The 15,652-nt window shown below is 37.1% G+C and overlaps 1 protein-coding gene across 4 annotated transcripts in view; it reads right to left on the reverse strand.

The window, feature by feature from the left end:
* The window catches only part of AKAP7 (A-kinase anchoring protein 7), an 81,105-nt gene that overhangs the window by 23,882 nt on the left and 41,571 nt on the right, over window positions 1-15,652 (reverse strand). Inside the window, exon 8 of one of the 4 annotated variants that reach the window (XM_015622079.2) lies at window positions 5,669-8,386. The exons of the other annotated variants lie outside the window; for them this stretch is intronic. Within the exon in view, the coding sequence (XP_015477565.1) occupies window positions 8,367-8,386 (20 nt within the window). The 3' untranslated portion in view covers window positions 5,669-8,366. Of the gene's footprint in view, window positions 1-5,668; window positions 8,387-15,652 lie in introns of those variants that run through there. 4 annotated transcript variants of the gene reach the window in all.

Genomic DNA, 15,652 nt, shown 5'->3' on the forward strand with positions numbered 1-15,652 from the left:
ATTTTTTTTTAACAATGCTGACTGGGTTGAAAATTCAATTCACACTTGGTGTGAAATAGATCTAAACTCAAATTTTAAAAAGCACACCATGACAGCACTGAGCTTTCACCTCACTCAGCACAAAGATGTACTATGCAACAGTACCAGATAATATAATTACAATACTTTTGAAACTATGCTTTACATGAAATGAAAACATTTCCCTACTGCATAAGGAAAAAACCTTCAGCAATTCAATAACTGGCTGAGTTCACTTGAGGCAACTCAGCTAGAACAAAACTTATAGGAAAACCGTAATTAAGTTCATACATTTTCATTTTCACTGCAACTGAAATGAGTCAAGTAGCACAGTGAGCTGCTGTTTACTGCACAGGCTTGAACCTTTATAACATTTTGTTTCGCATGTACAACAGCCACATGATCATGATTTGCACCTGCATGTTTCCTAACCAGTATAATTTAGTGGTAATAAAAAGCCTAGGTTAATTTCTAAACACAATTAGTTTAGAGGTCACCATGATAATATGATAAGAAGAGGAAAAATGGATGTGAGACACATTCCCTTCTGCCTGTTCCTCATGGCCAGCTTCAAACCACCTCTCTTGGCTGAGGCCATGCTAGATACCCAGCAGTGCTTCCTCCCAGCGCACAGAGGGAGAAACAGATGTGCCAGAAGAGAGGGAGGGAAGCCAGATGAAAGGAAAGCAATTTCCCTTCTCTCCCTTTTCTTCAGTCAGTACTGAAGGAAGGGAAAAACCAATCATGTTCACTATGCTCATCCTATACTTCCTCTCTCTCTCCCTTTTTAAGATGGCTCAGTCATGTTACTCCCTCATGAACACTGGTTAAACAGTGCCGCATCTACTCCTTTCTCCTTGTTTCAGACACCACATTCTTACCTCACCCATAGCCAGATCTGCTTGCTTCAGATTCCCCTCATCCTATATCTATTCATTTTTTCCTTTCCACATTCTCAAAGGGTTATGCCACACCTTTCAGTTGCTACATGCCAAAAGCAGACATCTTTCAGAAGCCTTTGTGACTTCGCACATACATAATGTCATCTCCTGAATGATTTTTTTGGTTGCACATAGTTTGAGGTCATGCTGTCCTAAATGTTATATTCAGTGCATGTTCCAGTGACTGACAAGAGTACATACAAAGAAAGCTGGTGCATGACAGCTGATGTCAAAAGAAAAGTTAAAAAGCAGTGAAGTGAGGGGATTGAGAGAAACAGGATGCAGAATATAATGCTTTTTTCTTTCTCTCTGTCAAGAGAACAATTTTAAAAACTCTATTTGTATTTGTCGTCTGTTTTCACCAATTCATATATTAGAAGTGAGATACACTACTTACTTGCTCTTCATATAAAGACATTCTGTACTGGCTAGATGAAAAAATAATTTTGAAATATAAACTGTTCCTTGTCATTTCCCCAGTGAAAAATTTGTAACATTTACTTTCATAGCATGACCTAGGAAGGAAAAACATTTTAAAACAACTGCCAACTCATCTTCTTGAGGCTGTTTTCTATAATCTTACACTATTGCTATACACATTTATTGTTTAATTGATGGTATAAACTCTTACTTTATTTATGCCTAGACAGCTTCCTGAGAAACAAGAATGGAATATCAACCAGATTAGAAAACTGCATTTTCTAGTGTACAGCTAATGAATTACGTGAATTTAGTTCAAACTGATTTCAGACACAATGTGACAGAAATTTGGCTGCATCCTCTAGAAGAAAGGTTGAAAGTATTTCACTGAGCAAGAAGTTGAGAGTAAATATTTTATTGTGTAACCAAATTTAGGACAAACATCATTTTCAGCACAGAATTTAACAGAAACAACATTCCAGTCAAATTAGCTAGTTGGATTGAGTACACCAAAGGATAAAGAGATCAGAACTGCTCCCTCTGATTCAAATTATATTTACTCAACTGAAAGCAAAACCAGATGCTACCAGATCCATACATAAAGTGTGAGTGTTCCCTCACTTGGTCACCTTAAAACTACACATCCAACCAACACCCAAATGGAAATCCTTTGTCATCTGTCAACACTGACATCAACAAAATCTTCATTCTTTCTATCTGTTGCTAGAGAGCTTTGCCATTAACATGCACATGCTTACAACATCAAAACCTTCTCATCTTTCACTCTAAACTGCACTTGCCAAAAAGGAAAATCAAAATACTCACTTCAGCTACATTTGCTTGCAGAAATGGACCGAGAGAATGCTCATAAAATTAGACCTGATTACTTATCTCTATTACAAAGAAATCTTCATCTGCTTAGTGGAAATATTGCTTCATTTGTCTCAACCCCTTCTCTAAAAAGCAATCAGTTAATTTTCCAAAAGGCAAAACCCCGCAGGAATGCTCCCGCAGCTCCCTCCCCGCGGCGGCGGCAGCCAGCGCCGCGCACAGCCGCGCACTTACTGATCTTCTCCTCCCCTCTGGAGAAGGGAAAGCAGCAGAGCTGGCCCATGGCACCGGCCGCCTCAGCCTCTCCCTCGTCCTCTCTGCTTGCACCTTAAGCAAAACCTGCAAGTCGGGCGGCGCTCCGTGCAAAAACTGCTTATTCCTCCCGGGAGGCGAGCGGGAGACGGGGACCGAGCGGCGGCCCCGCCCCGCCCCACCCCCGGCACGGCCCCGCCAGCCCCCGCCCAGCACCGGCCCCAGCCCCAATCCCAGCCCCAATCCCAGCCCAAACCCCAGCGCCAGCCCCAGCCCGCGGGGCCGGGCATCACCGGCATCCTGAGCCTGCCTCCCTGACATCCAGTTTGCTGAAAGACACATCTTCCCTTTCCCGTCCTGATGCTACGGGAGGGATGGGCGCTAGAAAATACAAGCACCCGTCTGGCCACCTTAAATACGGCACCGGCCAGCGGGACTGAGTGCCCCGGCCACCACTGCCTCCCTCCGCTCCACAGCCGTGTGCTGAGAAACGAGAGAAAATATAGTTAGGGACGTATTAAGTGTGTATATGTGTATATATATATATATATATATATATATTAGTATTTATAGTTAATATATGGGCTCTCTTTCTTTCCACCCATAAGGAAAAATGAAGTTAAAAGACTAAGGAAGGAAGAAAGCTGCTCCGGCAGCTGGAGGAGCGGCACAGCAGCCCTAGCCTAAGATGCTGAGAAACAAACTGGGATTATGGCTCTGGGTGTGGTGGGGATTTGCCACCGACTTCAAAAGGAGTAGAGCCGGCCACCTTCACTCCAGGTTACTAGTCCTCCTTTCTCAACACGGTGTGTACGACAATTGAAGGTGATGAAGGTCACCTGGGGGATGTAATAAATTAAGGATTTTCTAAGGTAATAAAATACTAACGAGATGCAACATCAGTTAGTGATTAAAGATAAAACAGAATTGAAGGCAGTCCTACAAGGATTAGTACTAGTCATAACATTATTCAACACAGTTATTATTGACTTGAAAGTAAATAAATGATAAAATACCTAAGAGTGAAAGTTTGGCATACACTGTGAGAAACAACAATAAATTATCACAGCCTGTATGGCGTTGGAAAACTGAGTTTATTCCTCCAAAGTATGTCAATAAAAACACATGAAAAGACATACATTTTGTTTAAGTATTCTTCCACTCACCAAAACAAAAACCACCCAGTTTTCTACTTATTTTGTCTTGTGGTGCCTTTAATTTAAAGGAATCAAACACTATTGGGGTGCTCACATGCTCTTGGCTATCAAAGCATCTTTGGAGGGTAAATCTATGTGAATATCCCAGTTTTTGCTGCAATTAGCTGTCAGCACAAACTGTTCTGTTAAACAACAAGGAATGTACATGATGTGGATGAGAAGCAGCTCTCTGGTGTCCAATGAACTCGTACTGAAGACTGACCCATGGTCAGCCATTCATAACAGCAAGACTCCCTGATGCCCTGTGGCTCTTAAGCTTATACTGCAATTTTTGTTTCATTGTGGGAATTAATAAAATATCTCCCTCTTTATCTGGATGTGTATTTCTGCCAACATGTAGATATTTAATATTTCAAGATTTCTACATCTGATTAGTTTACCAGAAACTTGGCAACAGCTTCTAAAGTTAATGTTGTAATGGGCAGGTAACACACATATATACACATAAGCAAAACATGATCTCACAGATCCACCATTTGGGTTAGGGTTTTGGCTAATAATGAAGGAATGCAGGTGTACATAAAAATTGTGGGATTACAGGCTAGAAAATCTGCACACTGTCCTGGAATAGAGCTCCATTTTCTTCTCGGTAGCTGGTACAGTGCTGTGTTTTGGATTTGGGATGAGAACAATGTTGGTAACACACTGATGTTTTAGCTGTTGCTGAGCAGTGTTCACTCTAAGTCAAGGGCTTTTCAGTTTCCTACACTCTGCCAGTGAGCAGGTAAGAAGCTGGGAGGGAGTGCAGCCAGGACAGCTGACCTGAACTGGCCAAAGGGATATTACAGTGTAGAATGTTGTGCCCTGTGTATGAAGCAGGGGGAGTTAGCTGGGGGCACCAATAACTGCTTGGGGACAGGCTGACAACCCATTTGTCAGTGGGTTTTATTATTCCTTTTTTGTCCTATCATCATCATCATCCTCATCATCAACAACAACAACAACAACTTTATTTCCATTACTAAACTGTTCCTATCTCAACCCAAAGCTTTTACTTTTTTCTGCTTCTGCTCCCCATCCCACCATGGGTGAGAGCGAACAGAGAGAGAGCAGCTGTGTGGGAATTAGTTGCTGTCTGGGGTTAAACCATAACAAAACCTCCTGTCCAGGAGATCCAGGAAAACAACAGTTTTACTGAGAAATCCTCCATGTGCACTTGAAAACCAGCCTTTCATGACTGCAGTCAATTTGCTTTTGAAAGTAATTCTTTCTGCATCCAGAAAATAAAAATAAACCAGAAGAAACCAAATCCACAATTACTTTCCATTAAAAGACCTAATTTTGCACACCATCTCTGGTGATACCTGCAGTCACTGAAAATGAGTAACATTACAGACAGCTTTTGTGATAGCAATGGTTCCTAACATTTGATATGAATATGAAGGATGTTGAAGCATGTGAGTTTCTCCTCACCACATTGATGAAATAAAACATAAGGCTCAGATGACTTTTTTATTATTCTTCTTTAAATTATAAAGACTAATACTTACACATGAGCAAAGAATCCAGTTACCACTGGATTCACCACACGCTGCTATTAATCTGCACTTTTTCAATGTTCTAGTTCATATGACATACTTTCCATATAACCAGTAATTTCACCAGTGGCAGAAGTTCTTCACAAAAATGTCTACTACTTCGCATTCAAACTACTATTTGATTCAAGAAATTTTATGTTTGTTTTCCCAAAAGTAAGAATATCAGACTGGAAAATCCTATGAATATTTCATTTTTTTACAGGGATAAGTCATCTTATCTCAGAAGAACAAGTGTAATATATTTAACATATTTGTAAAGCACAGTTTCTCACAAAATTAGAATTGTCTTTAAGCTATGTAATATTCAAAACCTAAATGCATAAGATTGGTAGGTAGGTGGTAATTTTTATTCTTTTCTATTACTACTCTGTTATTAACAATAATTAGATTATCTACTGTTTAAAGAATTATCTTCCAGTAGCAGAAATAAAAAATCAGGACAGTATACAAGTTTTTAAAATAACTGTAACAATTTTTAACTTCTATATTCAATGAAATTCCTTTCAGCTAAGTAGTTGCCTCACTTGAGGCGATGTTGTCAGCCTAACCCAGAGCAAAAAAAAGAACATGACCCATATTCTACAACATAAATGAATTAAAAATGAATACTACAGGGCATAAGTGAAGACAGCCATCTAAACACTGAGAAAGCATTTCTAAGAGTGAGCCGTATCTTCCACATAGCTCAGGATCAAAACAAGACAGACAACATTTTAGGCAAACCTCCCAAATATTCTCAACAAAAAAAACTTTAAAAAGAGAAAAACCCCAAACAATCAAAAATATTCAAGCAATGAAACAAACATTAACATATATTTTTCAGTTTCATGTAAGCATAATCTCCTATGTACACAGATCACATCTATGTAGTACCTAAATGAATACAGAGCTCCTGGTGCTCTCATCTTTCCACAAGTACGTTTAACCAACCAGTATCAAGAAGAACTAAGTCCTCTTGTACTTAAACCCAAGAATCCTTCTGTTAAAACATGCAATAACCACAGTTCTTACTGATCATCTTCAAAGCAGTCCTGGCAATCCATGGATGTCAGGATGACAATAATCTATTAAGCAGTTCTGGAGTAGTCAGAACCACTGACAGACCTCTTTCATCCATCCATAATAAGTCATCTTTTAGCCAAAACTAACAAAATACATAAGCACAAATGTGGGAACAAAGAAGAAACAGAGGATTCAAGGAGGACCCCGGCCTTTTTACACTGGCTCCATCAGTCTACAAGCATTCTAACTTCCAAGATGAGGGTAGGGACCATCAAGTCCATTGAAACCTCCAGAGCTGGATAGGATCCATCTTAAATATTTTAAATATTATATTCATTAACAAAAGTGAGTCTGATCACATTTTCATTCCTTTGCTAGCTCAATGCCTGCTATTTGTTCTGTTTGGATATCTCTCGAAATTTTGGTGAGACATAGAAAGTACATTTCTGACAGAAGTTACAGCAGAGGAGCAAAATTTTCAGCTGTTTCAGGCACATATGACTGGATATAGAATTATAACCCTAGCCACATGAGGCCTAAACAGCCAAAGCATTATTAAAAATGACTAAGCCCCAAAAGATATTGGCATACATTTCGTTGGGAGGCAGAGAAACTGAAGGATATTTTGGAATTGAAACAGAGGGATAAAATTTTTCCAGGTAAGGAATGGCAAGCTGCCATCCTTTATCAAGGATGGCTGTTCAGATTAACCAAAACAAATTGGTTGAAGCAAAACCAGCAAACAGAACTATTGGCCTCCCCAAATAGAAATTATGGTTTTGAATCTTGGAAAGTCCCTCTCCTCACAGCAGATAAAGACTAAGAGAAATGAAAATGCATTCATTTTAAGCAGAGGCAATTTCAGCCTTCTTAATGCTCCTGAATACTGTTCAGCTGATCAGAAGGAACCTAGCTTTTTTTAGATGATGCTTGTGGTGCAAATTATGTAAAAAGTGGGTGAGGAGGAAAAGCTGATCTGCATTTCAATGTAAAAGTATTTCTGCTCTCAGAACCTAAGCTGTTCACAAGCCTGTGTATAAAAACACACATACACATATATAGAGTGCAGAAGACAGTATATCACTGTAAGTTTTGTTTTGCAAGCACCTACCAAATCAGAATCACAATCCCCATTTAGAAGATAAAAAAGGGATAAATAAATGTTCTGTTGGACTTGCCAATATGCAAACATTTTCCTACTGTGTTTGACAATGCAGACTATGCTCCTATTTCTTTCTGATACTTGGTTTGCAATGCATTGTATAATTCAAACTATTTTTCAATTATATCTTTCTGAAAACACTTCCAATTTATTTTTTCTGGAGAAAAAGCTTAAATTAAGAGCCTAAATTAAGTTTAATGTATTTTATTTTCTTTCAACAGCTTAAGAATATTCCTAGAAACATACATTATACAAAAAAAACCCAAAAAGAAACAAAACAAAACAAAAAAAAAGATGAAGAAAAAAAGACGATAATGAGTTGGCATTTGCATTATAAAACAGGAGTGCATATTTTAGCTATGTTTTTTAAAACCCCATTAAAATCCTCCAGGGAACTCTCACCATTAATATGTGTTTTACAACACTGCCTTCTAGAGAGAGAATCTTGCTCCTACTCACCACAAACCACTACTCCTGTGAGTTCCATTTCCAGAATGCGCTGTACCTTTCAGGAAAGGCTGGGATGCCAGCCACCAATGAGCCTGCCTTCTATTTTAAATGCAACCTGAGGGCAAGGCTCAAGACCAAATCTGCAAACTGTACAAGCTGTTACCCTCAGGAATGCATTCAGAGCCACATTTAGAACAAGCCATACAGCACCTGTGGGTGCAAACCACAAACATATCATGGCACCCTTCTTTGCAGAGTGGATGTGACCACCTACGGTGTCTATGTCCCAAGGTATCCCATCTAATCCTGAAGTGATTTGGCCTCACTGAGAGGATGTGTAAGAGAGGGACTTTAATACTGGCTTGCCAGTACAAAAATTTGTTCCCTTCGACATACGAGACCTGTCAATAAGTCCCATAAAATTGACACTGTGAAAAACCAGGGCAGGGTACACCTCACACTTCAGGGTCTTCCCAAGGCTCAGTTTACAAGCCTAAGCCTCTGAGACCTCCTAAGCAGTCATTTCATTCAATATTCAGGTAGTTCCTGCTGTTTCTGTGGAAAAGAAAGATTAAAGAATATATAAAAACATGAGGACCAGAAACTGAAGGATACATTCATTATTGTGAGGGAAACACCCTTTAAAATCCTGATTCTTTTATCTTAATACAAATTATTAAATGCCATGTGTGCAATAAACTGTAAAAAAAAGTCAAGGGATAACTTTTGGTATTTACATACTTTTTCTTTCTGAAATAAGGCAAACTGAACAGCTGAGATAATAAGGCTTGAAAAGAGTTCTATTCCTAGTATATGATCTCTCAATTCTATGAAGTGGTCAGTAGCTACAGACAGCTATTATTGTCCAATGATGGTTTACTGAGAGTTAACCTAAGTGTGAGGTCACCAGAAAAGTTTTAAGGAGAATATAAAAGATTCCTCTCACTTTCAAATTATTTACTATAGCAAAATAATGATGGGCAGTTTTCCTATGAGCATAAAAATTAAACAAGAGTAAGATGTGGCAGTGGCAAGGGTCTAATGACTATGTTCTGACATCTACATTGCTAAATCTTAATTTCCAACGAATTATCACTATGCTGTTTGTCTTTTTTTAGAGGACATTCATTTTTTTTTCCAAATGTTGAATATTTTATTTTCCTGATTACATTTAGTGTTTCTAAATTATTATTTTGAAGAACTGGAAAACCCTGCAACCAGGAAAAAGAAGTTAGAGATCTGTTCTTGAACATCCTTCCCTTGTTCTCCATTCAAACATGACTAATTTTTACATTTAAAATAAAATGTAAATAAATAATAAAAATAATAAAAAAAAAATGTGTGCATCATGCACACAGCACAGTGATTTTTTTTTTCTGTAAGCATAAATTTTTGATAATGTTATGTTAAAATTTTCTTTCTGAAATGCTGAGTGTTGTACATAGACTAGAACAATTCTTGTTAAAAAAACAACTGATTTTTCCATGAGAACAAGCAAATTGAATACACTTTTTTAAAAGGAAAAAAAGAAATTACAATTAATTGTTACTACTAACACTCTTTTACGCCAACAACTGTCATGAAAGTCACTGAAATGCACTGACACTGTACCACACTTTTGTGTATCTGATCTGCTACTGCCACTGACCCTAGTCAGTATTTTATTACTGATCTATTGCTCTTCAATACCATTCTTTACTAAAATGATTCTCAGGTTTGGATTACTAAAATACATAAATAACTCACTTAATGTACCCAAAATTTAGCTGGCATAAAGTTTCACAGAGAGGTCCTTATTGCTGTCCCCTTCTCACTCCTGTTGCAACATTCCCCAGTATTGCAGCTTCTCCCTGATCTCGTATATCTGGTGCTCCAGTGCCCATTTGTTAATTTTCTGAGAAATGACAAAGTTCCTTTTCCCCTGCTTGTTAAAACTGCTGGCAAGAATGCAAGTCAAGACAGAAATGATATTTAAGGTGGTCCTTTCTGTAAAAGTTTTCATTTGTTTTAGCAGTACTTGATCGTACAACCACAGAAGGCTCCTTAAATACATATTTCTACAGTCTGAAGAAAAATTAAATGTCAAATAGACAGATGCCCTATGCTCTTTGAAATTCCAGAAATCAGTAATAACAGGTTATTTTTTCTGACTTTCTAGTGAGAACAAATACCCTGTGCTTTACATAATTCTTCAACCTTTTGCCATGTTATTCCTGAATGCCAGTGAAAGTGAGGTATTTGGTACTGTGCAAATAAGTACTTAGCATTAAAGAACAGAAATGTAGGGACCAATACTGGTTACTGTGCATTACAGCTATGTTTTTAAGGCTGTATCAAAGGTTTTTTATGATTGATGGGGGATTAAAGGAAAGGAAAGTAGCATAAAGTCACTAAAGAAATCCATGTACAACTTCCATTTAAAAACCACAATTAATAAGGTTTTGATGTCATCAGCTAGATTGCACCTTAATATGGTTCACTGAAATCTGTTTGAGTGCTGCTATTTGCTTTAGTAAACTGCATATGGAACACAACCAATCCATTTGGTCAGATTATACAGAAAATAAATATTCTGAAAGAAAATGATTAATTATTTCCTTTGAAATCACACATTTAACCTCAAAACCTTTCAGAAAACTAATCTCTAGATTTGAATAAATCCTTAAATACAGCCTTTTCTTCCACAGCCAACAGTCCTTTGAAAAGATCAGCCACAGTGGAAGGAAGGTCTGTAAATGAAACAGGGAGAAAGAAGGATGCTCTGACCAGTGATCATGTTCAGTCTTGATCAATCCTCAATTTTAAGAGCCTGACTGGCATGGACACACAAAATTGCCAAGAAGTCAGGCCAAAGTCAATGCCCAGAGAATTCTAGTTTCCTCCATGACAATGAGATGAGAAAGCAGCTTAGTCTGCCCCAGTGCCTGGGTTTTGGCCACTGGCAGTAGGTAACATATTCCCATCCCAGACTTGCACCACACATCTGTGAGATTCCTCAGGAATATCATCTTTTTGGGCTATCTAAACCCATTCACCTCAGCAAAGGGCTTGCTACCTTGAGTTTCACATAGAAACCAAGTATTGATCCTTCAGGCCACCCTCTTGTTTGAATAGTTTTATCTGATTAATGTGCAGCACCATGGCTTTCATCTGATATGCACAATGTCACTTAAAGCAGTACATGCCAGGTGAAGCTCACATCTATGTTCAGCTAAAACTAATAAACAGCAATCTTTTGCAGACAACAAATGCACTAAGCTGCTACTTTTCCTTCTAAGTATACCAGTTAAAAAAAAAACTTATTTCAGGCAACCTTTGCTCTCACTCCTTCCTAAAAAGACAGAAATAGGACATTTCAAAATATTTCAGGATCTAGCTCACATATTCTTGAATATTGTGAACATTTAGTCCAGCAATCATTTACTAACTGTAATTTTAAAAAGCTGTTTCTTTCATTTTGCATTTTTCTTATCACTGTTTTAATTTACACTATGAAAAGAAAGGGGAAAAGAGCATGGAATTTGAAATGTTCATCTCGAAAACAGGTGCAAAAAATGCATTTATTATTAATATATCTTTGCAGTAAGTGTAGTGAATAGTCTGCATTTATCACTTCCAGTTGACCCCCTAGCATATGGTCTACCAACACATCATAAACACACCAACGGATTGAAAGCTGGGTAACTGCTGGTGTAATTTTAACTAAAAGGCATTACACTGCCATGACTGCCTGTGTGTGAATCTACCAGATTTATCATCACAAAGAGAAGTGCCAGATAGACTCTGCTAAAGGATCAGGACAGGCAGTAACACTGACTCATTTCTTATGCTATTCTCCTCCAAGATTTTCTTCAGACCAAAGCAGAAAACTCATTCTAAATGGAAAGAAAAGGAGAACTGGGAATGCCAGCCAGCTTTTGCTTTCTCAGATGACTGTGAGCTAAACTCATTTTGGTTAGTCATATATAGATTCTTGTTATTCCTTTCATACATTCTTCTCTAAACCCAATAAGTAACAAAAAAATCAAGTCCTGCCCTAAAGTTAACAGACACCATCTAGAACCCAGCCATTCCTTGGCTACAGATCAACAGCCTCCTAATTTTGATTTAAACAAATCAAAGTTTTCACTGGCCACCAATTATGAGATGAGATGAGAAAAAGTATTAAAGTTCACTAAAATAATGTAGATGTAATTACAGGACTTACCCAAGGGACTCAGACATTAACTGAATATGCTTATAGGTTTAAAATTAAAATATATCCATATTTAAATAAATGGGTAAGTTTCTTTGTAGGTAACATAAAATTAGTGACAACAATTAATCTAAATGTTATGCATACTTGGAAGAAGTAAAACATAAAGTAAGAACAAGTGAAGCAAAGATTATGCATTGTGATTTTTTATCACATCTCTATAAAAAGATACAGAAGTGATATCTACGTAATATAAAATTTGGAACACTGAAAGTGCATAATCTCAAAGTCCTAGAAAATTATGGAGTCAAAAGTGATCTAACAGCTAGGAGCAATTTACTGGAAGGTTCTCAGAAGATAAGCCAGCTAGTACTACTCCTCAAAGACTTTCTTGTATTTTCACATAGAAATATGTTTATTGCCTTCCAATCTCAGTATTTAAAATTTATAAATATGAAGGGAAGTGTGTTCTGGAATTTTGGTTTCATATATGAACACCTATTTGTACAAAAATTGTGCCATTTTGAGAAAAATATTTTCATTCTTAAAAAGGAATTTAAGAATTGGGAGACCAAGATGCTTATATTAACTGAGCAAAATGTAATTAACTGAGTGGGCATTCCCACATATTTCTATACTCCAAGGACACAGTGGTATTTATAAAGGTCATAAAAAAGGGAATGTGATTCTGCACTCGCTCTGTGAACAAGAGGCTACAACATCAACTAAGTGAAATTACAAATTCTTTCTCTTTACCTCAATGTATTGAAAAGTATTTCATTACAAAATTTACTCCTGTAAGCAAGGATTAGATGAAGTAAAAAAGCATCTTTTGTTTGTTCTCATTCTGTTTATTTCCACAAAAATTCTGTGTACTGTACAACTCCTTGAGAAGGGAAAGAGACATTTGTTTTCATCCTCAGCAATGATAGATACTTTTGGAGAGAGGAGAAATACCCCCATACCTGGTAATACCTACAGTATCTGTTCTGATTTTAAAACTGCTATTTTATACTAATTGATAAAATGTATCTATGTATTTTAATTATGATGTTAAACGTGAATTTTTAAAGTGCTAATGAACCTTTTACATAAGAATGCGAAAGCTAGCACAGCTTGAAAAATAAGCTCACATACAAAAGATAACCACATGCAACAGTCAGAAAAGATGCTCCTTTAAATGGACATTCAGGTATGAGATTCTCTGAACTGTTTCCAAAGAAAAGGAATATTTCAATGAAACATATACTAATGATATATGAGAAAATGAACATCTGGGCTACAGTCAATCCAAAGCCTATCACGGGGGCATCTACTGTGCAACTGGTAGGAAGCAGCTTGGATATATGTCAAGGCACCATACAAGTCCCACAGACAAATGCTGTCCAAACCCACATTATTCAGTGCTTTTCTGCTGTGCTTTTTTTAACCTCCTCCATGTGAACGAACACCCACCACTGTGGCTGAATTAACTACAAGGATTTCAGCAAGAAAAGAGCTGCTTAAAAGCAGTGTTTTGCATCACCTTACAGTAAACATGCATGCATGTGCACTATATGCAAACATGTAAACACACACAGAGGTTCATAAATATAATATGCATTTATCAATCCTATATATTGATAATTTATTTCTAATGAATACCAAAAAAAAGACAAGCATCAAACAGAGCATTTAGCCAGGAGTGATGCGTCTGCATCCAGAAACTGAATTAAACCCCACATATTCTCCTGTTGTCCAGTAGCAGAAATAGTCATGTTCATAACTGGCTCACTTTGAACAGCCTGAGCTTAGAATCCAGAATCTGGACACTCCCTTTTCTAAATCAGCCACAAGATTAAGAGTTCAGCGAGCATTTTAGCATTGTGCTTGTGACCTCCTTAAGACTAAACACTCCAGAAAATATTCATAGGATTACAGAGTCTGATTTGGGGCAGGGGTGGGGCTCATTCTTTGGCTCCATGAAGTCTGAATTCTCTGCTGCTCTGGTGAAGTTCCCTGAAGAACACTGGTGCATCATTCAGCATCCACACTAAGCTGCCATTTGTGGCTTTGCAAGTCTTTGGGGGCTTGAATTTCCCCAAGTTGAGAGAAGAAAAAAGCCCAAATATCCAGTTCAATTTGCAAGCAAACTATATATGTAAAAAGTATTTCCTCTTTAAAATAAAACATGAAACCGGATTTAAGTAGCCATGTATCATAAGCAGAGGTTTTGGATCCCAGTTGGTTGAGATGCCTAACTCAAAAATCAAAGTAAGACAAAGAGGTGTTGATGCCTGGCTTGTTCAATGCAACATTCAGTTCAGACTTTCTTGACTCTACTCTTGAGATACTGGACTCCCCACAACTGGAAATGGATGCATCTCATTCTGGGACCAAATTCCTACAAAAGATATTAATCTAAAACTTATTTTTTTTTTTAATTGTAAATTTTATTTATACACAAGGATATGTAACAACCCCCTCCTTTAATACAAAACAGAAGGACTTTTCTACCTATGAAATGCACTTTTTAGCCAGGTACATACATTCAATACATGTTATATTTCACAGTGCAAGAGACTGTGGGGGCCAGCACTGTGGACCTAAATTTGCTTGGGAAAACAGCCCTTAAAAGAGTCTGAAGATGTGCAGATTTCTTATTGTAATTGCCCTACTAGTACAAAGTTGTTAACATAACTGCACTGACAGATCATTACACTTGAATTTGCACAAATGTAAATTTACATTGAAAATATACACATGTGACAAAACACAAACCCTTACAGATTCTTCTGCTATATTAAATAAACCATAAAGACAAAAGTATTGAAATAAAAATTCAGCAGTCAGAATAGCTAGTGCTAAAGAAAAGAAACTTATCAGGTTTATGCAGCTGACTAATTCCATGTGTTTGAGCAACTCATTTAGACAAGATTCCTCCTCTAAACAAAAGGGAAGCTAAATAGTTCAAATATATCCAGATAATAAAAAATATTTTGTACTCAGCTATCACATTCTACTTTATAATTCTCACCTTTCAAATCTACTAACACAAATTAATATTCTCCCAAAATAATATTTTCTTTTCCTTTGAATCTCATTAGATGAACCTCACCACCACTGGCCCTGTACTACTTAAGTCCCAAACAGAGAAAGAAGTGAAGAAAAGGACTGAAAGTGAGTGGAGAGTTTAAAACTGAATGTGAAGATAAACAGTAAGAAAGAACCAAACCTCTAAAACCTTATTCCTTATTCCTCATAAGCACCTGAATAAACACAATATCATTATGCAAGTTGGTCATAAAACCAAATAAAAGGCATCATGATACAAAGAAGTAATAATACAGATGACTCTTTATAAGGGAAATATTTGCAATAGTTCTCAAATAACTAGGGCATTAGGGTTTACACATCTATATTTCAAATTATGTAATTTGGTTTTCTCTGAAATACTTAGGGTTTTATGCCTATATAGAAAGAATTGTACTGTAATATTTTAAACTCCATTTGGAGACACAGCATACTTTCATGTGTTTTGTGTTCTTAGAAAATTAAGAAAAGCTATCTCAAGACTAGAGGTAATGACTGAGTACAGTCAAACCACTCCTGGCAATGAATTGTGAATCAAGTTAAACCAGATATTC

Source organism: Parus major, chromosome 3 (assembly GCF_001522545.3).
Source record: "Parus major isolate Abel chromosome 3, Parus_major1.1, whole genome shotgun sequence".
Taxonomy (NCBI): Eukaryota; Metazoa; Chordata; class Aves; order Passeriformes; family Paridae; genus Parus; species Parus major.